The sequence below is a fragment of the Lissotriton vulgaris genome, chromosome 9 (genome assembly GCF_964263255.1).
Source record: "Lissotriton vulgaris chromosome 9, aLisVul1.2, whole genome shotgun sequence".
NCBI classification, from domain to species: Eukaryota; Metazoa; Chordata; class Amphibia; order Caudata; family Salamandridae; genus Lissotriton; species Lissotriton vulgaris.
In genome coordinates this window covers 535,380,935-535,407,501 of record NC_141697.1, presented here as the reverse complement: position 1 = coordinate 535,407,501, position 26,567 = coordinate 535,380,935, and the positions used below count along the sequence as shown (strand labels likewise).

The 26,567-nt window shown below is 42.5% G+C and overlaps 1 protein-coding gene across 4 annotated transcripts in view; it reads right to left on the bottom strand.

Annotated features, from left to right (window-relative positions):
• Nucleotides 1–26,567, bottom strand: part of DPF1 (double PHD fingers 1) — a 516,551-nt gene that overhangs the window by 234,024 nt on the left and 255,960 nt on the right. For all 4 annotated transcript variants that reach the window (XM_086938023.1, XM_086938024.1, XM_086938021.1 and 1 more), the window contains exon 4: nucleotides 154–281. In XM_086938023.1, coding sequence (XP_086794149.1) covers nucleotides 154–281 — 128 coding nt within the window. The remainder of the gene's footprint in view (nucleotides 1–153; nucleotides 282–26,567) is intronic.

Below are 26,567 nucleotides of genomic sequence, written 5' to 3'. Positions count from 1 at the left end.
TGTTTCATTGTGTGGGAGTAACAAGGAAACAGCAAGAGTAGGTAGGCTTGGTGGGCCTTCTCTGTGATCATATTATGTAGCTATGGCAAAACCGGCAAACCACCCACCCACTCCTCCGCAAGCCTTTCCCAGTGTATGATGTCACCTTTTTACCTGGCAGTCCATGGGGATCTCTTCTTCCTTGAGTTCCAGTTTCTTTTCTCCGGTCTCCGCACATAGAAGGGCTTCGAGAACGGGTCCCTCAGGTAACCCGCTCTCCTTCTTTAGGGGAACCTCATAATCTGGGGACAAATTGAAAGAGAGAAAGAAGTGCTGTCAGTTAAGGGATATAGCAAAGCGTCCATGCGGCAGTGATCAATCTTTAGCTGTGGTTGCTGGCTCAAATCTGGGAGGCGGCGAGGTGCAATTAGGGCATCATCAGTAATGGTATTTCTTCTAAAGACGGCGTGAGGAGATGCTGTCTTTAGAATAAATACGGGTGTGCGGGGATCGCACATTCCTTTGATCCACGAATGTGCAGAGATTGCACATTTCCTTGATTTACAAGCGGGTCAAGTTATTACTAAGACAGAGGATTCAGATGGACGCGGATGCACACTCACTTGAAGGTCCTTCGATTGACCTTTGCAAGCAGTTACCCTCTTTTGAGGCTCTACAGGAACTTTGACCCAATCAGGATTACCACACTGGTACCGTAAGGATCTACTGAACCTTCTATTAGCCACCCGATATCTGTGTAATCGCAAGGCGGCATACATGCTGTCTTGGACTATATCCCTAGCCCTGAAGAAGACCCGTGGAGATGTTTTCTAATCACACTCTTTGAATAAGGTTCAAAACGTCGATGTACTGAACAGACATTCCGCACTAGCACTTCACATATGGGTGCCCAATGATAAGGCTATAGGTGCTAATTAATATGCTAAGTTACTACGGATGTCTAACAAAAAAATTCTCCTTTTTCCTTTTCAACGTGCTCTGTAAATGTTTAATGTGGGTCTTTGTTGCTCATGTACCCATATCTATGTACGTAATGATATACAATGTTTAATTGTCTTTTTATATTTGTATATGTAGTGTGCTATACGATATACGACTGATAATATATCGTTCACTTTTCTGAGTTCACTCTGTCAGTCTCAGTGTTTTTGTGTCTGTATGGTACATAATGCAAACTATATACCATTGATTGGCTTTTCATAGTGGTCAGGATAAAATGTAAGTATTAAAGTATTTCTACCTTGCTTGAAAGAACCAACTATTAGTACATACTGTTCTAGTCCCCCAGGTGGTGTGAGATGCTGGGTCACCTCATTAATCTTTTATCGTATTGTCTAGCAGCCACAGATGCTTTTACAAATACTACCCTGTTTACCAGACACAGCATCCTGAATTAGAGAGACAGTATTTTAATCTGTAGGTGTACTATTGTACAGCTTACTGTTCACTGACCAATATGTGTGTCCCTCATAAAGACCATATAAATGCCCAGACCGACTACGACTGCTCATTATGGTGAGCATCCTGTATCTCAATGGGAAATGTGGTAAAGAGCTGCTTAAAAGCTTTAGATTAGCCTTGGCAGTGTTTGTTACTTAATTATCTTATTAGTCAGGCAATCCAGAGTCTAGTAAAATGGATGTCTTTCCTGGTTTGTTTAATTAGGAAGTGGTGTTTGCCTAAGGTATCCGAGCAGACAAATGCGTAGGGTGGCATAGCTGTGTCAGTCACTAGGATAATTTCTGTCTTCTTGTAAGAGCCAATCGCTGCTCATTCTGTTTTCAGATCCTTGGGTCTGTGTGCTACCTTGACTGTGTTCCCTACCTTTCTTGCTCATTATTAGTTTGGAACTGATTTGAGTGATTTCTGGTATTTGAGGTTGGACTTCCAGATTGCCTGTGTTGAAACCTGCTGAACACTCTGAACAAAGGGAGATCCTTAGGGGTTTATAAGGGGGCTCTGCTCGTCTTTGCTACACATTTTCAAGTGAAATAGAAGGGGTAAGTGTTTGCATTAGCAGTGAGGCACTATGGTCCTTTCATTTGACAGGCAGATGGAATTCTAAATTGAGGCCATTTCTATTTGAAAGCTCATTGCCGCAACCTCTTGTGCAAAAATATGCCAACTCAACAAAAGAAGGATAAAATTACATTTACGGTGACTGTGCTACCCCTACTCCATAGGATAACAGATATACCTGTGGGTACCTTGCAAATTAGTGGTGGGACCTGAAACTGCTACTCATATAGTTATAATACAGTTCTTTGCATGGCTAGTCCCACATGAGTGAAGATGTACACACCGCCACAACAAGTACTTACATGGGAGCACAACCTTCACCAGTTTTGTTCTTTCAAAAATAGCTTAAAAGTATGTTCATGTTCATTGGTGCTAGAAGAGACAGGAGGGAGGGAGTTGGACATAGGGAAGGATGCCCGTAGGGTTGCAGAGCACTTTATAAATAGCATAAATAAATAACTTAGTAACTTTATCCTACACCTGTGCCTCAAATCACTCCTATTCTCAAGCCGTACAGATTAAAAGAAGGCGGTGAAAAGCAGAATCTAAAAAACTTTTTCTAAGACAAATTTCATAAGAACTTTCGGCAAAACTGTGCATTGTGAAGCATGGGCACCCTGTCCATAACTTTAATGATAGTACAGCACATGGACTGACTGGACAGACAGCTTAAGCGGTTGTCCAGCATAGGATCCCAGTGATCTGTTAAATGATGCTGAAGAGAAATCACCCACAGCATGACAGGAGAAACCAACATTAAGCAAGGAGGTGGAAGAACCGAGAACAAACAAGCTATCTTTAGGTTACGTTCCAGGAAGTCCAAGAATGGTTGCCTTAAAAGATGACACTCTTTTTCTGGTGCAGTAAAGATTCTTACCAGACCCACGACAAAAATCACCCTTATTAATTGGATTCTTCGAGACAGAATTACCCAGCACATTGGGACACTCACTGTAAGCTCAAAATCAAAGATTATCGCCACAGTCAGGCTCAATGCAGCCAGGTCCCTTTAGGCTGCTCTCAGGCAGTATTCCTGGTAAGGACAGCAAACAGCCTTACACTGCAGCAGATCAGCAGCTGCAGCACCCAGTGTTTTTGTGAATACTCTTTGGGGCTGACATGAGAAGAGGCAGAACATCCTGCAATGGTAATGATGGTACCCTCCGGGGACATTAAAGTATTTGACCAGTAGGTTTTAGAGCATAACCAGTCATTGTTTGTGATCCTAAACCTGTAGGTGTGATGGTTAAAATCACATAGACATAGAATTAAGCAGAACCAATTTTCATTAATTGAATGTAAGCGGAACAGGAGTCCTGACCTCCGTCATGGGAAAGCCCTAGCAGTCTTTCCAGCTCCTGATAAGATACTGGAGGCCTTGATGTGACAGGCGAAGGAGGTGTAGAGCAAGGCTGACAAATTACCGCACCCAGCAGTCACTAGTGATCCGATTCTAGGGATGGTAGTGAAAATAACATCTTACTAGCACCTTAGTGGTGTGAACTCCCTGCAACTTAGAGGCTGGGTAGTCACTGTTTTCCCTGGCATTGTTAGAGGCAAATTGGATGGCTTGATTTTCTTCCTGGCGTCTCTTCATTTGCACTGTGAGGTTGAGTCAGAGGAAAAGGAGGCGCTACCTAAAGACTTGTGGTGCACTAAAATTTACTTGAGGAGAGACCAGTTTATTTTTGGTCCTCACAGAGGTGTCTACAAGATCACTGGACTTTAACAACGTTTGCTCAATACCTATGGTTGCACGACTGAACATAAACATGGACTCCGCCTAGACTCATTTAACCAGTATGGAGGTGTAGCAATAAGATCAACTCTGGAGGTGACAAGAGCAGGTTGCCACATTGGCCTGTCATTAACCTGTCAATGGCACTGTCATTAACCATTTGAAGAGAGAGACCACCAAGTGTTCTTTCACGTGGGCAATCATCACCACCGCAGACTGATGCTGGTGGGCATGGATATCTCAGGGAAGTATATAACAACGAACATCTTCTCCAAAATCAGTTATTTGGTATAAGGTATTACATCCAAGATAGAATTACAATTGTCCAACAGACCAATGGTTTTCAATTTTTATTATTAAAAATATATATCATTTTTATAAATCATGTTTTTCATTGATCTAATACATACACATTCAATTATTCTCAGCGAGAAAGGCATTGTCATCTTTGGGTGTACCGTACTTGTAGCCCAGAAACCTTGATATTAAAGACTCAGCGTGTGGCTTACTGATATGTCTCATGCCTGTTTGAAGACCTGGTGGCCCAGAAGAAATAAGGAGTGTATTTAAATTGACAGCACCCCAGGAATAACCTTGTACTTAAGATATTGCCAGTGTCCATGTCCATGTCCATATATGGTTGGGCTACATCTTGTTAGGCTATAGCTTAACCAGAAGAGCCTTAGATTTCCGGTGATGAACACACCCCCTTGGGCCTTGAAATTTGTCTTCACCCGGAACAAGTCGTCAGGCACCACTGTAAAGATAATGATGCCACGAGATGCTTTAATCTTCTTAGGGGTTACTAACAGGGACTGTGCTTTCAAAGATGGAGACACCCACACTGCAGTGAGAAGTCCCTTGGAAAGAGTGTCTCGCCGTTTTAACAACTGAAGAGATATCCCTGATTTCCAAGCTCCCATACATACATTTTGCATCCAATGGGCAAGGGTCTCCTTTTCTTTGCATTAACAGCAAATGGTTCTTCTAAGACCTTATCCTGTAGGATGCATTTTAAGAGCAGACATTCACTGCACCATTTTTCTATTGGCATGACACACAGATGGTATGTGGGTCAGCTGCTGCAAACCACCTCTCGAACTCTTGAAGGCCTTAACACAATGCTGAACAAGAGACAACCAGGAAAAAACATCAAAAAAGGCAACAAAAATATGGGTAGTGGAAGAACCTTTTGTATTGCACGACCCTTTTCATCTTGAGAGAGAAGCAGATTCCATTCCAAACTGAGGGGAAATATAGGAAATGGGCTTGGGGTTCACTTACGTAGGGGGAGTGGTATGGCCTGTATATGACCTCATGCATATTTGGAACTGGGTGTGCAAGGCTCAGATTTATAATTCATTTCAAAGACTAATTCCAGTCCCACCATTAGGTGGCAGGTAACTCAAAAGCTGGGAGGAGGATAGACTCAGGGCCTAGGAGTACATTAAGAATACACTGAGTCCTTTGAGAAAAGTGAGTGCTACGCAGAATGAGTGGGATTCAACTGATGCACATGCGGCAAAAAACAGTAATTGGCGAGATCCTGTTAAAATCACTGATGTCGGTGAGCTGAGAATTAGGGAGACTCAGTTGAATGCCTGACGTCAGTTATGTGGAAACATGCGAGGATCAATTTAAGCATATAAGGTCATTTTGAGAAAACCGAAAAATATGATCAATCCTGAACCTATATTTCTGCTTAGAAGAAACACTTAGACCTATACAGTGACTCATGTGCCTAAACATATGTCAGATTTCAGAAACATTTTGGTTCCGTGTGCATGTTAGTCAATGTTGCTTTATTGTAGAAATAATGGCATGGTTCTTACTTTGTTTTTTCGTCAATGCTACAATTTAACCACCTTATGATTTTACGTTTGTATTTTTTTTATCTTATAGTGAGCTGTAATTTGGATCTTGTACACTAGCTTTTCATTTTTCAGCTTACCTCTTAAACTGCCGTATGATGAATTGTGAATAAAATAAACAATTATAGAAAAGTATAGGCGGTCAGTGTTATGAGAATAAGTGAAATTCTACTGTTAAACAGCAAAGGATGTACAGGGCTATGTTCTCTTGGGGAGTATAGATGCTTTTTTTTATTGATTGGGGCATGGGATTAAGTGTCCGTCCAGTCCCTAAAGACTTGAGAGCCTGCTTTTCTGAAGACCGCACTGCCTGTCTTCTCCTAGCATCCAGCAGTAACTTAGGATGCCACAAGCACTAGCTGGTAATGCCCTGAGACAACTCAGCCGTTCCTAGCAGTTCCATCTCACCATGAAGCAGCTGGCTCTGGGAAGGGCACGCCTCCCTGCTCCAGTGCCAGGCACTTTCCCTCTGCTGTTTGGAAATGACAGACGTTCTAATTCGAAGGAGGAAGCACTCCCTCCTCCATTATTAGCACCGCCAAGACAATAAAGGGCCGCTTGATGGATGCAATTAACAATAAAAAGCACATTCAAGGCTCAGTGCTAGAGCGGGGCAGCGGTGCCTTCTGGGACTTTGGGGAGGGCTAGCAGGGCAGCAGGGTTTTCTGGGACCGAGGAGAGGGCTAGCCCTCAGTGAGGGGTCGAGGAGACCATCCTCTCGAACCCCAAGTTTACAGAGTTGCTTCAGGTCAAGAATGCCCCACCGGCTGCAAATACACGAACACCCAAACAGAACAATGCAGTGGTGGCGTCACCAACAAATAACTGCTAGACAAGCCCATGAAACACAAAAGAGCGCAACATTTATATAAATCTGAAACTAAAAACCTTTGAATGCACCAAATAACATGAACTATTAAAACATCAAAGGAGAGTGAGAGAGGTATTGAAAGCATTCAAGAGACAATAAACAGAAATAAAATATAGATTCAGAGAGAAACTAGTCTGAAAACAAAGGTTAAAGAAAGCAGCCAGTCAAAGGAAAAGATGCAGCTGTAGCAGGACGACTAAATACCAGTGAAGAAGCTGAGATTAGGGTAATAATGGTGATGGAGCAAGGATTCGCACGTAACGCGACTTGCTCTCTTTCATGAACCTCGCCTTAAAATCATAACTGTACTAACTCCGATTGTTTGTCATTTATTTGTATTTCCCCAACACACGGGTGTCCCTAGGAGGCTTGCCTATGTGTTTTTCATCATAATCAAGCTTACACATTAATAAAATGGCCGCTTTGCAGAAATTCAGTCTGCGCATGCGTCGGTCATACCCATGTGACGTGACGCACTCGCAATCTGGAGGGAAAAGTTCGCTCATGCGCAGTGGTGTTAAAATGGCCGCTTGTCACTAATCATGCTTCATGCTATCTTAAGCCGCTTTTGTCTATGCATCTTTTCTGCACTAACTCTTAAATGCTATAAGTATTTTAAAATAAGGGATTAAGAGTAGTTGGTCATGGTGTACAGTGTATTCATTTTATTCTGTGTTATTAATTTGTTTTCGCTTACTTTTCATGTACCGCGTAAATGAGGGCCTTGAAGTCGGGATGGGAACCATTCTGAAGCTGACGTATCCCTCATCACGTGATCAAAGATCTGGGACGTGCAGCAATGGAACCTGGCCAGTTGGCCATTGAAAAGGGGACTGTCCTTTCCAGGCGCACCTTTGCCCTTGAAGACCTGCTATTTTTACTCTGAAATGCGCAACAATGTTGCAACCCTTTTCTTCACTATTGTACTTTCCCACACGTATGCCTGAGAACCCAGATGCTAGGGGGAGGGTAATGTCACGTGAAATACGTAATAGAAATATAGGTGGTGACAAATGTCTTAAACCACCTCCCTTGACCAATCAGAAGATGGGACTTTGTCATTTTGCAACATTTATGGGTGGTCTTGGGGACTTAAAACTGTATATATAGCCTAGCTTAGCTTAGAGAAATTGTCCGACTTGTCCGAGTAGCAGACCTGTCACTGACCCTACGAACTCTATAGGTGCCTGATACAGAGTGCTGCGGAGCATTCTGCCTGAAACTTTCCACAAACTCCAAGGGGTGGAAATTAGTCCTAAGTGCTAAGCAAAGCACTTTGCTGGGAGATTCGAAAACCCAATCGGGGTTATTGACGGATTCCGTGCATGAAGAGGGGGTAACGCTGGCGTTACATCCGAAGCTGTGAGGGGTTGGTCGTGCCTTGGTGAACCCAGTCCTGACCCAGACCTGAGGGGTATCCTGTCCTGACTGTCCATGAGCTGTACCTGCTCACCTTCTGATATTTCCTGAATCCTTGAGGGTCCTTGTCCCGTTCTTTCCCAACTGACCCGTGGCCAGGGTTAGTCCTCATTCTCACCTAGGTAAATATTGGCATAGGTGTCTGTCTATACTATACCCTCAACTTTTCCTTCTCTGATTAAAGCAATCTTGCCTGTGATATTCTCCATATCTCCTTTTAAAGTAATTTCATGCAATTGATTATTAGTAAATGTTCCACTTTTACCCTTCCTATAGGATATTGTTAAACCCGACTGTTTATCTAGCTTGTTCCACTTATTCCTTTTCCCTTAGTATGGTTGCCGTGAAGTAGCAAGATAGCATAAGATTTAGGAAGTAGTATAAAATTATTAGGTCACACATTAGGTCTTCCTCACGTCCTTGCCCTAGATTAAACTGTATTAGATAAATGTTCATTATGATTCATGCCCTATAGTGTTCCCTTTTACTCTATGATACTCACTTTAATCCATAGTTATATTCTGGTTCTGATACTAATCATTGATGTATTACTTTGCATTTGCCTACTTGTAATGGCATTTTCGTTCTAAACTTATACTATATAAAACCCTTAAAACCATCAAGGTGTCTGTGGTCATTATACATTAAAGAAATATTAAAGGTATTAAATGTGTAAATTAGAATTTTCTCCCTTGTAGGAAAACCCTTATCACCTGTCCACTGCTAGCTCCTGATCTGTCAGGAGTAATGTGCCTGTGGTAAGTCAGGTATATGAATAGTGAGTGGTGTAAGAGTCGCCCACCCGATTACTGATAGTAGCGTGATAGAGGTTTCACCCGGTTCATTGCAAAACGCTGTCATCATATGCACGCCAGGGCCCAGTGCGTGGAAAATTTGGTAATCTAAGTGACCCGGGTGACCCGCGCGCTCTATCAGTAATTTCTGTAAAGCAGAGGAATGGTTAGGACTAGTAAGATAGGTAGATAAGATAGTTAGAAAAGAAACCGTGAAAAATAAATGTGCTGCTAAAATTGTTTTTTAATATTGATTGTGTTACTTAATATTTTTGCAAAAGAAATCGATTTCAAAATTGTTTTAAATGATTTATATATGTATTGCTGCTAAATGTTATATGTTTTATTAACTAATTGTGTGTGATTGTTGAGTGTTGTCTGAAATCCCCGGGGAATTGTATAACGGATGGTGAGTAGAATCCATCGCGTTCTGAGGTCATTTGTAGGGAGGAAAGGTTAGTGCATGGTTCAAGTGGAACTGGAAGCGCTAATTAGGTCTTTTTCGGAAAACTGTATGAATGACAGTGACGGGACTGCTGATAGAAACCTTGGTCTGATATCACCTAGTAAGGGTCACACTAAGGGAGTAATAGAGTCATCGGAGCTTGTATGATAGCAAAGGGAAACGCTGACGAACCCCAGGCTTAGTATATATCCCGGAAAGAAGTGGATGAGACTGGGTAATAGCAGGTTTTCTAATGCTTGCGTGAGGGTAGGCAAGAGAAGTCTATCCGAAGTGTATGAAAAGTAGACAGAAGTGGTTTACTTGCAGTAAAAGAAGAACTTTCTATCTCTTTAGAACACTCCTACACAATGGCGAATGTTACACGTTGTTGACTAAAATTAACAATAGCACCTTAGAGAAAATACAAAGTTTCCGTTACCTTGTGAAGGAGGGAGTCAGTCGAAGGGCTGCTCTGACGTCACTCCGTGCCGCGCTGGTATTGGTTAAACCAGCGGGTGTGTAGTGAAGCCGAAATTGTAAGGGAGGGGTGAGTGCCTGAGCGTGAGAACGCGTCTCGCGAAAAGGCCGCACACCCATTGGTCAAGAACCTTTGCAACCTCTGCACTGATTGGTTGTTGAGAAATTGGAGTCGCGCTAGCATTGGAAGCACAAACGAAGTAAAAATTTTCCGCACCAAGCTTATAGATTGTTACGAGCGGTGTATGTGGTACCCTGATTTTCTGCCTGATCCACGAAATCTAGGGTGTCATAAAGAGTTGATGAGCAGAGGCAGACCTCACAACATGTACGGAGGAAAGAGAAAAATGTCATTTGCCAGCAAAATAAAGAATTTCTTCAAAACTGACAAACCCGTACGAACTAGGGAGGGTGTGATCATCCCTCCGCCAGATACTCCAGCCTCTTTCATGATGTTAGAAAAAGGGTATCATACCTGTGTATGGTTAGAGAACTGGGTAAAGTACACTGCGGAGGATGGAGTTTTAGCCTTTCCCATTGATGGTACTTTTAACGGGAGAGTCCTATTTAACCTGAGGACCCGAATGAATGAATTACATCCCAGACCTAGATTAACTCAGTATGAAGCTTTAGAGGAATGGGAGATTGAGGCTCTAGAGCGAGACAGACCCCGAATGGACAAGGGAGTGACCCGATGGTATCCAAAAATGGTAAAGGAAACCAAGGAGCAGAAATTGAAACAGTGGAGACAAAATATGATGGTAGAAGGGTTATTCCCCATGTTCGGAGCTAATGAAATAATGGGAGGGAAGAAATGTACTGAGAAAACCCGACACATGATGCCCCTGGGTGAATCGGAAGATGAATTTTTAGAGGACTTATTTATGAAAGGTCCCCCGCCTTATAATGAAGACACCAGATCTCAAAGCTTAACTACTCCAGTGAGACCTTCAGGAAGAAGAAGCACTAGTGAAGCCGATTCCACAGGGATAGAACAGAAAAGAGCGGGAGGAGAGGGATTTGGTAGACCAGACCCCGTGGTCCCGAATTACAACCCATTTGGTGAGGAAAGATCAGTTTTATCCACTCCATCTGCTCCGAATTTATATCCTTCTCTAGTACCCCAAATGATACAGGATCCCCCCATGAATCGAGTATTACACGAGCAGGAAAGGGATGCCCTGAGAGGACAGCGGAATGATCTCATACATGCCATAGCTCAGATTAATCCAAATCCTGAAGCCCTGACGATTCCAGTAACCATTGGTCCAGTTTTTCCTCTATATGGGGACAGAATGAATACTCCTAAAACTCCAGTCATAACCCCGATGATGCCCCCGCCCAGAAGGGAACCACTCATTATTGATGACCAAGCAAGTGAATGTGAGTCCATGGCTTCCTTGATGGATTTGCCAAATAGGGAACCGGGACCTAGTATGTCTCGAACTGGAACTCAGATTAGGAACAAAGACGTACTAATAGAGTCTTCATCAGGAACTCAAAGTGCGACAGTGGTAACTCCCGAGGAAATAGAAAGATGGACCCGAGAATTAGAAAAGGGAACCCCTCATACAAAACCACTAGATATTTATAAACTAAGAATAGAGCTAGAGGAACTGAGTGCAGGGAATGTGGGCTTAGAACGATTGAATGTCCGGGAGGAAGAGGAGTTGTTGTTCATGTGCAAACACCTTACTCGGAACGCAAAAATATACTATGACAAATTAATGGACACGGCAGTATGTATGGGAATAGATATCAGCAGATCCAAAGTACTACAGAAATCCTACAGAGTAGAATTTTCAGACAAAGATCTAGAAAACCTGAATACCGCAGGGAAGAAGACGCAGATTAAGGAACTGATAAACTTAGCACAGAAATGGGGAGATCTAGACAAGTGGAAAGCCAGGTGGGCAAAGAAAAAGGAGGATAGCAAGGAGAGACCACGGACTGCTGAGTACGTCCTACAAGAAGTTGACAAACCAGAAAAATTATGTCCCATGAGAGAAGTCCCAGGGGGAAAATATGTCCATGTCCCTTGGTCCAGACAAGATATAGTATCTTTTACCAATGACTTTCCAAAATTACGGGAGAAACCAGTCGATTGGTACCGACAGGTCGAACGCTTCATAAAAGTTCAGAAATGTCTTCTGAAAGACCTGGATGGGTTTTTCGACATTGTGGTCCCTGTAGATTTGTGGACCGACTGCAAAATTGAAATTGATTGGCCTAGCGAAGAATATGCGAGAGACGAGCAAACAGGAGCTCCCGCACCTGAAGTAATGAGGTAGTATGAGCAAGTCATACAGTACCTCAAGAAGAAGGTGCCCGCAAAAGAAACTGATTGGACCAGAATAGATAGAACTACCCAAGAGCGTGATGAATCAGTCCACTCCTTTTATGAAAGGTTACTACAGGTGTTCAAAACTTACAGTGGAATCGATAATGTGGACATGAAGGATATGACCCATTTCAGTTATCGATTCGTGTTAGGATTAAGACCTGAAATATCCCAGTGGATTAGGGATAACAAAATCAGTTGGCAAGGGAAACCCATTGATGATGTTCTCAAATATGCCAAATACTGCGAAGATGAGATCGAGAACAAAAAGAAAGCCCTAAAGGAGAAGGTGATGTGGGCTCAGGTGAAGTTAGCTGAACAACAAGAAAAACAGTTAAGTAAAATGACTAACACTAATAATGCACCAAATCCGAATGCTGGGGGTGGAGGCAGGCCCCGGGTAAAAATGAGTAGAGAAGAGGCTATGGGAAAATTCCCCTGTCACGGATGTGGTCAGATGGGGCATTGGAGAGATAAATGTCCGCATTCGCAGGCTGATAATGCCCCCGTAAATGGTTTAAATCCACAGGTGCAGAAAGAGGGGATCCGAAAGACCCAACAGCAGGTAAATCAACCCCCGGTGCCACGCGCTCCTAGACAGAATTATAGGAATCAGGGTCAACAGAATGAAAGGGTCGAAGTGTGGGAAGGAGAGAATGAAAGAAATACACCCATTCCACAGTACCTGTTAAATGATACTTTTCTCTGTGATGATCAATACTGACGGGGCCTGAGAGGGGAGGACAAGGAGTGCGTGCTTGGTGCCTCCTTACCGGTAGACCAGACTGGTCCATACATTGAAGGAAAGGTTGAAGGGACAGATGTCACCTTTCTGTTGGACACTGGTGCTACCCGTTCCACTGTGAGAACAGCGGATGTTCCTAACCTACCCCTCTCGGGAGAAGCTATCCAAGTAGTGGGAGTTTCAAATCAGATAATCAGTACTCCGGTAACAGAACCTATGGAAATTTCCATAGGAAATTTCAAGGAAATGCACAGATTTGTGGTCTGTGATTCCAGTCCTGTAAACCTATTAGGACGAGATTTGCTATGCAAAATGCGTTGCACCATCTTTTGCTCACCAAATGGTGTTGAAATCCAGACCCCAGATGAAGATGGCCTATATAAATTGATGTTACTAAGGCCCGACACAGAAATTAAGCCCATGTCCATTGAAAGTCTACCTGAAGAACTGCAATCAAGCGTAATACCTGAAGTTTGGGATTTTACTGGAAAAGATGTAGGCTTAATGGCAAATGTGGACCCAGTTAAAATAACTATAAAAGCAAATGCTGTATACCCAAATACCAAACAGTATAAAATGAGTGCAGAAGTGAAAGAAGGAGTCGCAAAGGAATTAAACAGATTGCTCAAAGCAAACATCATTCAGGAAGTGATGAGTAGTCCCTGTAATTCACCCATACTCGGAATTAAGAAACCTAGCGGAAAGTATAGGGTAGTGCAGGACCTGCGCAAGGTAAACCAAATTGTAGTACCTTGCTGTCCCATAGTGCCTAACCCCGCAGTAATACTGTATCAAATTCCTTGGGATGCGGAATGGTTCACTGTCATAGACTTGTGCCATGCATTCTTTTCCATCCCATTGCATCCAGAAAGCAAATTCCTTTTCAGTTTTGAATTCAACAGCCAGGTCTATGTCTGGAATCGTGTCCCCCAGGGGTACACCGAAAGTCCATCGATTTTCAACCAGATTCTAAAGAAATGCCTTGAATCTCTAGTACTGCCTAAAGAGTCTGTCCTGGTACAGTACATAGATGACCTGCTGGTAGCATCTAGAAGTCAAGACGACTGTGTCACTGATACCATTGCCTTGCTGAATCACCTAGGAAAAGGAGGACATAAGGTCTCACCAGACAAATTACAGTTCTGCAAAACCTCAGTAAAATATCTGGGGCACCAAATAGAGAAAGGGATCCGGAAAGTCACTACAGAAAGAATTAAAATAATTCGAGAAATGTCACTACCAGTAACCCAGAAAGAAGTAAGAATGTTCCTAGGAGTTGTGGGGTACTGCAGACAGTGGATCGTGGGTTTCGCGGCTATAGCTAAACCCTTGATTAACATGACAAAGAAAGGAGCGGAAGACCCAGTTTGTTGGAATGATGAATGCATGACTGCGTGGGTAACATTGCGGAATTGTCTGTGCACAGCTCCAGCCTTGGGAATGCCTGACTATTCCAAGAACTTTGAACTGTTCTGTGATACCAGAGACAATTGTGCGCTCTCGGTCTTAACCCAGGAACATGGTCTGATTAGACGTCCCGTGGCCTACTTTTCGGCCGCCCTAGATCCAGTGGCTGCTGGATTACCTGGGTGCCTGAAAGCAGTAGCTGCTACCTGTACAAGCCTAGAGCAGAGTGAGAACATTGTGATGGGACATCCTGTCACTGTATTTGTTCCACATTCAGTTGTGATCTTGCTCACCCGAACCAAGACACAGTATCTCACCCCTAGTCGGCTGACTAAGTATGAGAGGATTCTCATTGGTGCAGAAAATGTAATAATCTCCCGATGTAATATTCTAAACCCTGCCACTCTATTGCCCCTTCCCATTGATGTAGAGGCAGGAGATGAAATTGACCATAGCTGCATAGACTTGACTGAATTTAGCACAAAACCCCGTCCTGATATCAGAGAAGTGGCCTTGGTTGATGAAGACCTCAAAATGTTTGTGGATGGTTCATGCTTGAGACATGAGAATGGAGGTTTGAGTGCTGCCTATGCTGTAGTCACTTTGGAAAAGACCCTGGAAGCTTCCTATCTTTGCGAAGTTAAATCTGCTCAAGTAGCGGAGCTCATTGCTCTAACAAGAGCTTGTAAAATAGGGAAAAACAAAAGAGTAACTGTTTATACTGACAGTCAGTACTGTTATGGGGTTGTTCATGACTTCGGCCAGCTTTGGTTGCAAAGAGAATTCATGACTTCCTCAGGTTCTCCTATCCGTAATGGAAAACCAGTACAAAACTTACTAGAAGCCATCCAATTTCCCAAAGAATTGGCTGTGGTCAAGTGTGCGGCTCACCGATCTGGAAATGACGAGGTGACAGCCGGAAACAGATATGCTGACCAAATTGCCCAGTACTGCGCCCGACACAAAATGTCCCTCCTAATTAAATTATGGGGAGGTGAAAGCAGCTGCCAACTGATGTTGTTTGAAAGATTGGGAACATGGGATGAATTGAGAGAACTACAACAGACCACAGACAGGAAAGAAAAGGACATGTGGAGGCAGGATGAATGTCGACCAAGGGAAGGAGATGGTGTTGTGGTTCACGTGACTGGTATGCCTGTACTACCTGAACGACTGGTTACCGCAATGGCACGGATAATACATGAACCAACACATATTGGGAGGGATGCCATGTGCCGAATGTTTGAAAAGGTGTTCTACAGTCCAAAATTCAGGAGCACAGCAGACAAACTTTGTCAGAGGTGTTTAGTGTGTCAACAATTCAATGCAGGAAAGAAGACAGTAGTGGAGCAAAGTACCATTGGGAGAGCAGAAGGTCCCTTCATTAGGATGCAGGCAGACTTCATAACAATGCCCCTGTGCAAAGGATATAGATATGTCCTGGTCATAGTTTGCTTGTTTTCCCGGTGGGTGGAGGCTTACCCAGCAAAGAAGAATGATGCCCTGACTGTAGCAAAATTATTACTTAGGGAACTGATCCCCCGCTTTGGAATTCCTGAGACAATTGAAACAGACCAAGGTGGACATTTTTCAAACGAGGTCCTAAAGGAACTCTGCAGAGCATTCAAAATGGAGCAAAGACTGCACTGTGCCTATCATCCAGAGGCTTCTGGAATAGTCGAGCAGATAAACGGCACTCTCAAGTCCAGGCTGACAAAACTGTGTGACTCCACAAAAATGAATTGGATAGAAGCTTTGCCCATGGTACTGATGAGCTTGAGAAGTATTCCAAACAGAAAGACAGGCCTGAGCCCCCATGAAGTGCTGATGGGAAGAATGATGCGACAGGCATGGGTACCTGGACACAAACTGCTAAGTATTTCTGATGATATGGTGCTAGAATACTGCAGGCAGTTGGGTGACCAAGTGCGTTCTATCTCTCACCAGATTGGAGAGACTGCTGTCGAATGGCCTACAACTCCAGCACACAAACTGAAACCAGGTGATTGGGTGGTGTTAAAGAAACACACCCGGACGAGTTGCCTTGGACCGAAGTGGGGCAGGCCTCGACAAGTGATCCTTGTCACCACAACTGCTGTGAAGTGTGCTGGTGTACCAAAGTGGATCCATGCAAGTCACACGAAGAAGGTGACTGGAGAAAACGCGACTGAAGCCGAAGGTAGTCCAGCTGAGGAGACTCCAGAAGAGGGTCCGGATCCCGCTGACATCGAACTACCAGGCACAAGTCAAGAAGTTGAATGGTTTCCTGCTGATGACCAGGTTCTTGATCCAATAAGAACCAGAAAATACTCTTACCTAGGTAGTGAGTGGGACAGTGCAGGTGAGTCAGAACAAGAAGGAGAAGGTCAGATAATCAAAGCCATCATAAAATCTGATCAGGGAATAGGCCAAGTAGGGACAGATCAAGTCATCGACACTCCTTCTGAGAAAGAGGAGACTGGAAAGGGACAGATAGTAGTCAAAGCAGAAGTTCATGCGGAAGAAAATCAAGAGATCGAAGAGCATGAACAAGGCCAGTTAGTAATAGATGAACGTGTTCAGGAAGAAGAGTCCAGTGAATCACTCACCAACGAAGATCAAATACAGTCTAAACCTGAACTAGGGCAGCTTAAGGACCAGGCAGAAGAAATAGATGAAAGACCTGGAACTAGTCAGACAGGAAGGGAAAAAGACACTGCTGAAGCAATAGTGCGACAAAGAAGAAAAAGCAAAAGAGTTCACGAGGAAGAGCAAGTTTCCTCGACTACAAAAAGGATCGAAAAGAAGGATGAACCCCGATATGTAAAAAGACTAAGAATAAGAATAAAAACAGTCGAAGAAAAACTAAAGGACCGAAAAAGGGCTGAAAGTGAAAGAAAAGAAGCCCGAGGAAAATCCATCCGAAAGGGCGGCAGAGTAAAGAAACAAAACAGACTGTATCGGAGCCCTGAGTGGACCTATTTGGTGTTGGAAGAAATTGATGAGCCCGAAGCTTGTGGCAAAAGCGACGAAGGGTCCATTGCTGATCGGAGTTCTGACGAAGACCCTCCTTGAGGTGAAGCAAAGTAAAACCTCAGCTGAGAAGAAGCGAAGAGGGGTTGAGAAAGCCACCTGTAAGATAAAATGTCTGATTCAAATGTCACTGGAAGGTCCAGATTTAGCTGTTGCAGAACTTGCTGTAAAATATGCATCTGTAGTATAGTGGTGCTAGTAATGATATGGATAGGGTTAACAGTGTTTATACCTTTTATGATAAGCAAAGACCCTAACATATATCCTACAGACTTGACGACACAAGACGCAGAAGTTGTACATACTGGAGAAACACCACGAAGAGTAGAAAGACGTGACAATGCAATGAGTCTGAGACATACACGACCTGACTTAGAAGCATCAGATGAGGGAGAACTACATTATCACCAAATGAAGAACAGGACACACTTAAATGTTTTCGCAAACCTTTTAGTGCACTATGTAGAAGCTATGGAAATAGAAGATTGCTATGTCTGCATGATGCTACCTACTTCAGTAGCTGAAGGCGTGACATACCACCATTTACCCCTGACCTATGGAATTTCCTGTAGTATTTTAGCTAGTTTATTTTATAGAAGCACTTTACAGTATTATTACTCAAACACTGACGTTATCTTTTCAGAACTTCCTATTAGAGGGAATCTGAACCTTGTACATACCCTTGGTGGAGTGACTCGCTACATGGGGGAATATTTCCTGACTATAGGTGACATAGATCTGAATGAAGCTCGTAGAGACAACTTGACGTGTTCCTTACATGCACAAGAGAAAATGTTCTTGAAAATGGCAGAGAAGAGAAGGGAAAAGTTTCAGAAAAAGGCAAATGACGAACAGAACAGAACCCCTAGATGGGCAGAAAACATGGATAACACCTCACAAAGCGAAGTTACTCCTGCTCTGTTGCTGGATTTTGAACGGAAAGGGAAACTCTGTCTTCATAGAGAAAAGACTAGTTATTATAACAATGTATTCATTGGTTCCAGCGAGTGTGAACATAATTACAAGGTAATTGGAGGTTGGGGTTTCAAAAATGGGTCAGAACCTGTGTTTCCAGGAATTTATTATATATGTGGAAACAAGGCTTATTTCAAATTGCCGGATCACTGGTATGGAAGCTGCTACTTTGGCATTGTCTTTCCAAAAATATACCATGTGAACAATGCAGCTGGAAGCAATGAGATTACTAATGGCTTAGTGCGTAGAAAACGTGAAAGTGTAGGAGAAATTATAGGTGATATTTTTAGTGCACTGATACCTGGAATGGGGGTAGCTCTGAATACTCATAGAATCTGCAAATTATCTACAGTAGTGGATCGGTTATCAACTGACACTGCTGCTGGATTTCTGATGATCAATACCGAAATGGTTGCGATCAGATCAATGGTTTTACAGAATCGCCTTGCTCTTGATACCTTATTGGCAAAAGAGGGCGGAGTCTGCAGGATGCTGAGGGCACAACATTGTTGCACTTACATTCCTGATAAAAGTGTCGAAATTAAGAAGTATATAAGAAACATTACTAATTTGGAAAAAGAACTCAAACCATTAGAGGTTGACAGTGCCTGGAAGAGACTGACTGATGGTCTCTCCTCTGTAGGTAGTTGGTTCTCTAACTTAGGTAAAAGTCTTATATGGAAAATACTGATGCCAATAGCTGGAATAGGTTTGATTGTTCTGGTCATATTCATCTGTTGCAAATGCCAGAAGTGCAGAAAATATATAGTGAATAAAAGAGGAAAGCGAAAGGCTGAAGAATTAGAATTAGAAGAATTAAGAAACCAGATATATAAGAAAATAAAGAACAATCATACACACAGAGAGGCGGAGAGAAAGCTCAACAATAAGTTCATTGAGATTGAGATGGATGAATTGGATGAATGAAGTTGGCATCTGTTTTCATGTGTGGTGATGATAGTAAATATCATCAAAGAGGGGATTGATGGAGCAAGGATTCGCACGTAACGCGACTTGCTCTCTTTCATGAACCTCGCCTTAAAATCATAACTGTACTAACTCCGATTGTTTGTCATTTATTTGTATTTCCCCAACACACGGGTGTCCCTAGGAGGCTTGCCTATGTGTTTTTCATCATAATCAAGCTTGCACATTAATAAAATGGCCGCTTTGCAGAAATTCAGTCTGCGCATGCGTCGGTCATACCCATGTGACGTGACGCACTCGCAATCTGGAGGGAAAAGTTCGCTCATGCGCAGTGGTGTTAAAATGGCCGCTTGGCACTAATCATGCTTCATGCTATCTTAAGCCGCTTTTGTCTATGCATCTTTTCTGCACTAACTCTTAAATGCTATAAGTATTTTAAAATAAGGGATTAAGAGTAGTTGGTCATGGTGTACAGTGTATTCATTTTATTCTGTGTTATTAATTTGTTTTCGCTTACTTTTCATGTACCGCGTAAATGAGGGCCTTGAAGTAGGGATGGGAACCATTCTGAAGCTGACGTATCCCTCATCACGTGATCAAAGATCTGGGACGTGCAGCAATGGAACCTGGCCAGTTGGCCATTGAAAAGGGGACTGTCCTTTCCAGGCGCACCTTTGCCCTTGAAGACCTGCTATTTTTACTCTGAAATGCGCAACAATGTTGCAACCCTTTTCTTCACTATTGTACTTTCCCACACGTATGCCTGAGAACCCAGATGCTAGGGGGAGGGTAATGTCACGTGAAATACGTAATAGAAATATAGGTGGTGACAAATGTCTTAAACCACCTCCCTTGACCAATCAGAAGATGGGACTTTGTCATTTTGCAACATTTATGGGTGGTCTTGGGGACTTAAAACTGTATATATAGCCTAGCTTAGCTTAGAGAAATTGTCCGACTTGTCCGAGTAGCAGACCTGTCACTGACCCTACGAACTCTATAGGTGCCTGATACAGAGTGCTGCGGAGCATTCTGCCTGAAACTTTCCACAAACTCCAAGGGGTGGAAATTAGTCCTAAGTGCTAAGCAAAGCACTTTGCTGGGAGATTCGAAAACCCAATCGGGGTTATTGACGGATTCCGTGCATGAAGAGGGGGTAACGCTGGCGTTACATCCGAAGCTGTGAGGGGTTGGTCGTGCCTTGGTGAACCCAGTCCTGACCCAGACCTGAGGGGTATCCTGTCCTGACTGTCCATGAGCTGTACCTGCTCACCTTCTGGTATTTCCTGAATCCTTGAGGGTCCTTGTCCCGTTCTTTCCCAACTGACCCGTGGCCAGGGTTAGTCCTCATTCTCACCTAGGTAAATATTGGCATAGGTGTCTGTCTATACTATACCCTCAACTTTTCCTTCTCTGATTAAAGCAATCTTGCCTGTGATATTCTCCATATCTCCTTTTAAAGTAATTTCATGCAATTGATTATTAGTAAATGTTCCACTTTTACCCTTCCTATAGGATATTGTTAAACCCGACTGTTTATCTAGCTTGTTCCACTTATTCCTTTTCCCTTAGTATGGTTGCCGTGAAGTAGCAAGATAGCATAAGATTTAGGAAGTAGTATAAAATTATTAGGTCACACATTAGGTCTTCCTCACGTCCTTGCCCTAGATTAAACTGTATTAGATAAATGTTCATTATGATTCATGCCCTATAGTGTTCCCTTTTACTCTATGATACTCACTTTAATCCATAGATATATTCTGGTTCTGATACTAATCATTGATGTATTACTTTGCATTTGCCTACTTGTAATGGCATTTTCGTTCTAAACTTATACTATATAAAACCCTTAAAACCATCAAGGTGTCTGTGGTCATTATACATTAAAGAAATATTAAAGGTATTAAATGTGTAAATTAGAATTTTCTCCCTTGTAGGAAAACCCTTATCACCTGTCCACTGCTAGCTCCTGATCTGTCAGGAGTAATGTGCCTGTGGTAAGTCAGGTATATGAATAGTGAGTGGTGTAAGAGTCGCCCACCCGATTACTGATAGTAGCGTGATAGAGGTTTCACCCGGTTCATTGCAAAACGCTGTCATCATATGCACGCCAGGGCCCAGTGCGTGGAAAATTTGGTAATCTAAGTGACCCGGGTGACCCGCGCGCTCTATCAATGGCTCTACACCAAGCAAGAGGCAACCTACCACTAGTGCATATCAAGAAAGTTTTGATTGTTACCACCATCAAGGGAAACCCCTAGCAATGAACGAAAGGGAGCCAGGCTTCACCATTGAATACGAACTTCAAGGAAAGAACAGTGCTCTTCTGTGGAGTAGAGACAATCCACACCTATCTGAAAAAGCAAACTGAAGTAGTAGTCCGCCTAACTTACGAATAAAGCCAATACTTGAATAAAGCAGGTGTTCCACAAGCAAAGGACTATGAACTGTACATATCGATGAATTGAGTCACTTTCCCCTTCTGCAGTTCCCAATACCTAGAGGGCCACACAGGGGCTGAGGACCTCCAAACATCGGAGCAGATTGTTCAAGCAACGAAGAGACAAGCAGATTTGACATCCAACATGTCTACTGCCAAAGATAAGCCTCTCCAAATGCAGCCACATCTAGGCTATAACACAACCCCATCCTACAAAGGCAACTTCAGACTAAAGATCGAAGGGTGTGCTCAGGGATCACAAAGGTGCGCTTTGCACACCTTGACATCCACGGTGCGTAGCATCTGAACGACAAGGCACACCACACCCAAACTGGGACTCAGTGGGTAAACTGCTCATGTGAAAACCCAGTGCTTCGTGCTTATGCCAGATTTAGCATATGACCAACAGATCCTGTGATCCTCCTTGCTTACTCTTTATAATGCATAAATTGTAAATATGTATACTGTAATGTAAACATATGTACCATATGGAGAAGTGTGGCTCAATGGTTAGAGCGGCAAACCCCGATGCAGAGGTCTGGCTGGGACCAGAGTTCAATTCCCGCCTCGGCGGGTCTGGGGCTCAATTTCCTCGGACCTGATAATTCTCGCCTCGGTGCCTATTCTAATCATGGGTCCCACTCTGCAACTCTAGGCAATAGCTTGCTTAATCTCCACAACGGCCCCAACAGCGCTGGGATGCCTGACTTCACCTTGGGGGTGCCCAGGAGTGGACATTTCACAGGGTATGCGTTACAGCGCCAGGACACCCCAGTTGGGGTATTAGTGAGCTTTACAAGTACAAATTACTGTGTAAGAAATGAGTCTAGGACTGCCCTTATCATAGAAATCCCTAACCAACACGTTCTGGTTTTTAAGATATATGTTCTTAAACGAGCCCCTAAAACACAATGCTGCTCTATGTGATGTACCTCATGTTTTTAATATATCTGCTTCAATAAAAGTGGTATGGCAAAGCGCTTTGCTAGTCTTGGAGCTAAGTTGGCATATAACAAATACCTAAAACAAAGCAAATTAATAACCATGGGTGACTATAAAGGGTGTCTTATCAAGACATCACAAAATCGCCAACATAAGTTCAACAACTCTTACTAGAACACAGCAGCATAAAAGGGAGAAAACAGGGTGGGCTTCACCAGGCACTACCAGACGAAAGTCCAGACTGAAGCAAAAAGATCAGTCACCCATCAATGAGGAGCCAAAGAACACCGAACAATGCTGTAAGGAAGGAAATCACTGCTGCAGATCTGGCAGAAAGAGACCAGGATATAGAGAATATTAATGAATCACTAAATTTCGAAACAGGCAAGCTCAGTAATTAAACCTAGAGCTAAAGGGGCATGTTATTTTGTTTACCAGCACTATGGACCACAGAAAACCTAGAGCAGCAATTGTATGTTAAAATTAGCACTTTGTGATAATCAGTAGTATGTAATGATTACATTTCACAGATTTGACCAGGGAGAACCTGCCTTCTACCCTTATCTGCGGAGTGACATGCGCTACTGGATAAGTTACTGACTAAGGATCCAGCGTTTGGCCAACCCGCTTACCACTGATTATCCAATGGTTCTTTCTCATCGACGGAGAGGTGGAGGAAGTTAGCATTAATCAAACAATCTCATTAATAGTGTAACCCATTTGGCTACACAATAAGCACCAGGAATCAGTGAATAAAGTTGAAAGGTTTATTAAAAATTAGCAGCAAGGCCAGTTTTCAGTTTCTGTTCTCTAATTATGAATCTATGATGGACACTCAATTACGGTTGAACACAAGCATGCCTGCAGGATCTATTAGACAATACATGCAGGGACATTTGGTAATGGACGCTCGCCAGTGCTCCTGCTTTAAGGGACTCTTAGTACAAGATGCAGATATGATCATAATGTGTACTTACCCACTTGAATTATAAAAAATATCATATATGCACCTGGTTGCTACTGTCAACTCGCAGAAGTACTTATAAGCTCTATCCTTGATTACTACACCTGCTGCACTAGGCATAAACTATTACTCTAATGTATGCATGTACTGCTCCAAATATGCTAGGTGTCCCTTCCCAAACAGTGCTTGATCCTTTATACTTAAAAAAAAATAAAATAGATTTTTTTTTAATTATAATTTAGCAGCCAGGCTAAGCTACATACATCACAATACCCTGCTGTAAAGATACAGAATGATAACAGGATAGCCTCACTTCCGAAAGAAGCTCAGGTGCATCAGCATAAAGCAAACAAGAAGTTCAGTTACAGCAATACAGAAGATTAATAGTAAACTTTAATTCTCAGAGAAGAGTCTCGGGTCCTCTCTCCTCAACATGAGTAAAGTCTAAAATCATCTAATTTATAGTCCAAACTAAGAAGAATGGTTACGTTTAAAGGGCTCTCAAAAGGTCGGGAAAATGCAGGAAACGTGAAAAATTTGGAAGTTGGCTGCATTTCAATGCTTGGTCAAGAGTCTACTAGGGACAGGGAATAAAAGTTGGCCTAAGCCACACTGAGAAAATGTCAAAGCAAAAACCATAAAGGTCTGCACCTCTCAAAGTCCATAGGAATAGTAGTTAACATCAGCCTGTGAGCACACCACTTATCACCACACAAATCCTCTTGGGTAACACCCCTTCCACACACCATATGGGGCTCCTTTGTACTTTTCCATGCTCACATCGTGAGCCGCAACACTAAGAGTCTCCTAGACCAACCTGCCAACAATATCGGCCTTGGTCACCTGCAACTCGTCGCAACATTACTGAATAGAAACAGTTTACGCTCTGCCTCAGTTAATGCTCTGGCTCTACATGCTCTTTGTCAAGGTCTTCTTCTCAGGCTCTCTAACACTAATACAGTGTTACATCTGTTCTCAAACTAACAAAACCATGTGAATGAACCTGCAAGGAAACGACACACTAGCAGAAATGGAAAAGCAGTATTTTAAGAAAAAAAAAACAGGCCAACTCAAGTGAACTTAAACGTGTTAACTCAATGGTGCACATTTAATATGTGTATGCACATAAAACTACAAACAAAATATGAGTTAGTACATTAGATTAAAAACTAGATTCATGTTACAGTCTAAATATTTGTAATGTAACCTAGAAGTCATAAACATAAATGTGAATACAAACTACATTCTAAATTAAAATGTGAAAACATTAGAGCACACATTTACATAAATCATTCTCGCTTCAGAAGCAAAAACATTTTAATAGTGTGAGGATCGTTTATCAAATCTCTAAGGAGTATATATAATTTTAATGAAGTTAAGGCACAGAGTATATATGAATTCCTAATTCTACAGTGAATGCACTTCATTAATGAGTTCAAGGGCGATACTTTACATTAATAATGTTAGGACACTGAATATGTAGTGCTAAGCGCACATGTATATTGCATATTTGTGATGTGTAAGGGTGGACCCAAAATTACGCTGCTCTACTTAGGACTTGTGGACTTGGGTCATAATCACAGGTTTTGCACTTGACAAAATTGTTCGATTTTGGGCAAATCACTTAGGACCCGATTTAAAGTTTGGCAGACTAGTACTCCGATACAAATGTGTTGGATAGCCAGCCCACCTTCTTACAAGTGCATTAAATCCAAATGTACTTGTGACAAGGCGGACAGAATGAACCCATCCACCAACCTCTCAACCTGGCCCTTAATCTTCAGGAGCATATAACTTATGAATGTGTGAAATGTAATGCCACTGTAATCGGCATCGCTAAAGCAAGGATGGCCTTGGTAAGTAGGGTAAAGGTTATTTTTAATTTACTTTTTTTTACTACATAAAGAAAAAGGAAAAAAAAAACACACTGCTTCCCAAATGTGCAAGAAATAGGCTTGCAATAACAATTTTAAATATAAAAAAAATTACCATTGCCTACAATTTTAATAGAACAGCGCAATTGCTGACTAGCAAGCACGAGTACTTAACTAGGTATAGCATCCTTTAGTTTAATGCAGGCAATGGGAAAAACATGATTCTTAGCAGGCCAAGGAAAAGATACTAGTGGTTTTGGATTACTGCAACCCGAAGCACCAGTTTAAACACACAAGGACGACTAAAACAAATAAAAATGAATACATGAAGGGAAAGATAATGAATTGGTAAAGTATTGGCCCACCAGATCAGGCAACGAAGTGCACTTTTTATGTGGATATGCACATGGGACCAGTAAAAATGCTGTCAACCAAAGTGCAAAGAGGAAACAGCTAAAGTGCCTGCTCTGACTCTTTGCTCTATGCTGTGGAGGGCGGAAGTAAAATGTCAGTTATAGCTGGATTGACGAATGGGTGAAGAAGACTGACCCAAAGCCAATCTATGTATGTGTTGTTTTTTTTTTTTAATTAGGAATATTTTTATTACATGAGTCTGTGAGACAGCCATAGCTGTCTTTAGGCCAGACCTAAGTTTGTTCAAAATGTGTAAATACTCACTGGAGGTATCAAGAGTAGTATCATCGCCCCATCCCTATTAGTGTACAGCACTACACACACACGCACGCGCGCACGCACACACTTATTTTTTTTTTAATGCATTGTGTGCAATTGGTAATTGTTTCTCCTGGTAGTTAATCCTTTTACTGTTCATATTTGTTAGGTTATTGATATTGTTACTATCATTTGTGATATATTTTGTATTTCACTGTTCAGCCTTCGATGATAGAAATATGGCTATTTTATTAGCTGCTCTGTTGTGCATAACTACTGACCGCTTTGCTAGAACTGATTACCACAATCAGTATTTTATTGCATGGCACTGCCTAGTCATAGAACTACTAACAGTGCTTAATTTGTAAAATATTAAGTGCAGGTGCTCAAATTTTTTTAGGAGGCCCCACCCACTGCATATGGCTCCACCCACTTCCTCCACTGGCTCCACCCACTTACTCTATCGCTTGACCCAGTTCCTCAACTGGCACTGGTGAAAGCCAGATGTAATAGTGTGAAATATTCTATCCTGCAACCCTAGGTAGGTGGTAGGTTGTGTTCCCCACAGAACTGAAGGTGGGATAGTGATGCGAGTGCGCCACTGCTTTAATAATAGAGTTAATCTTAAGTGGTT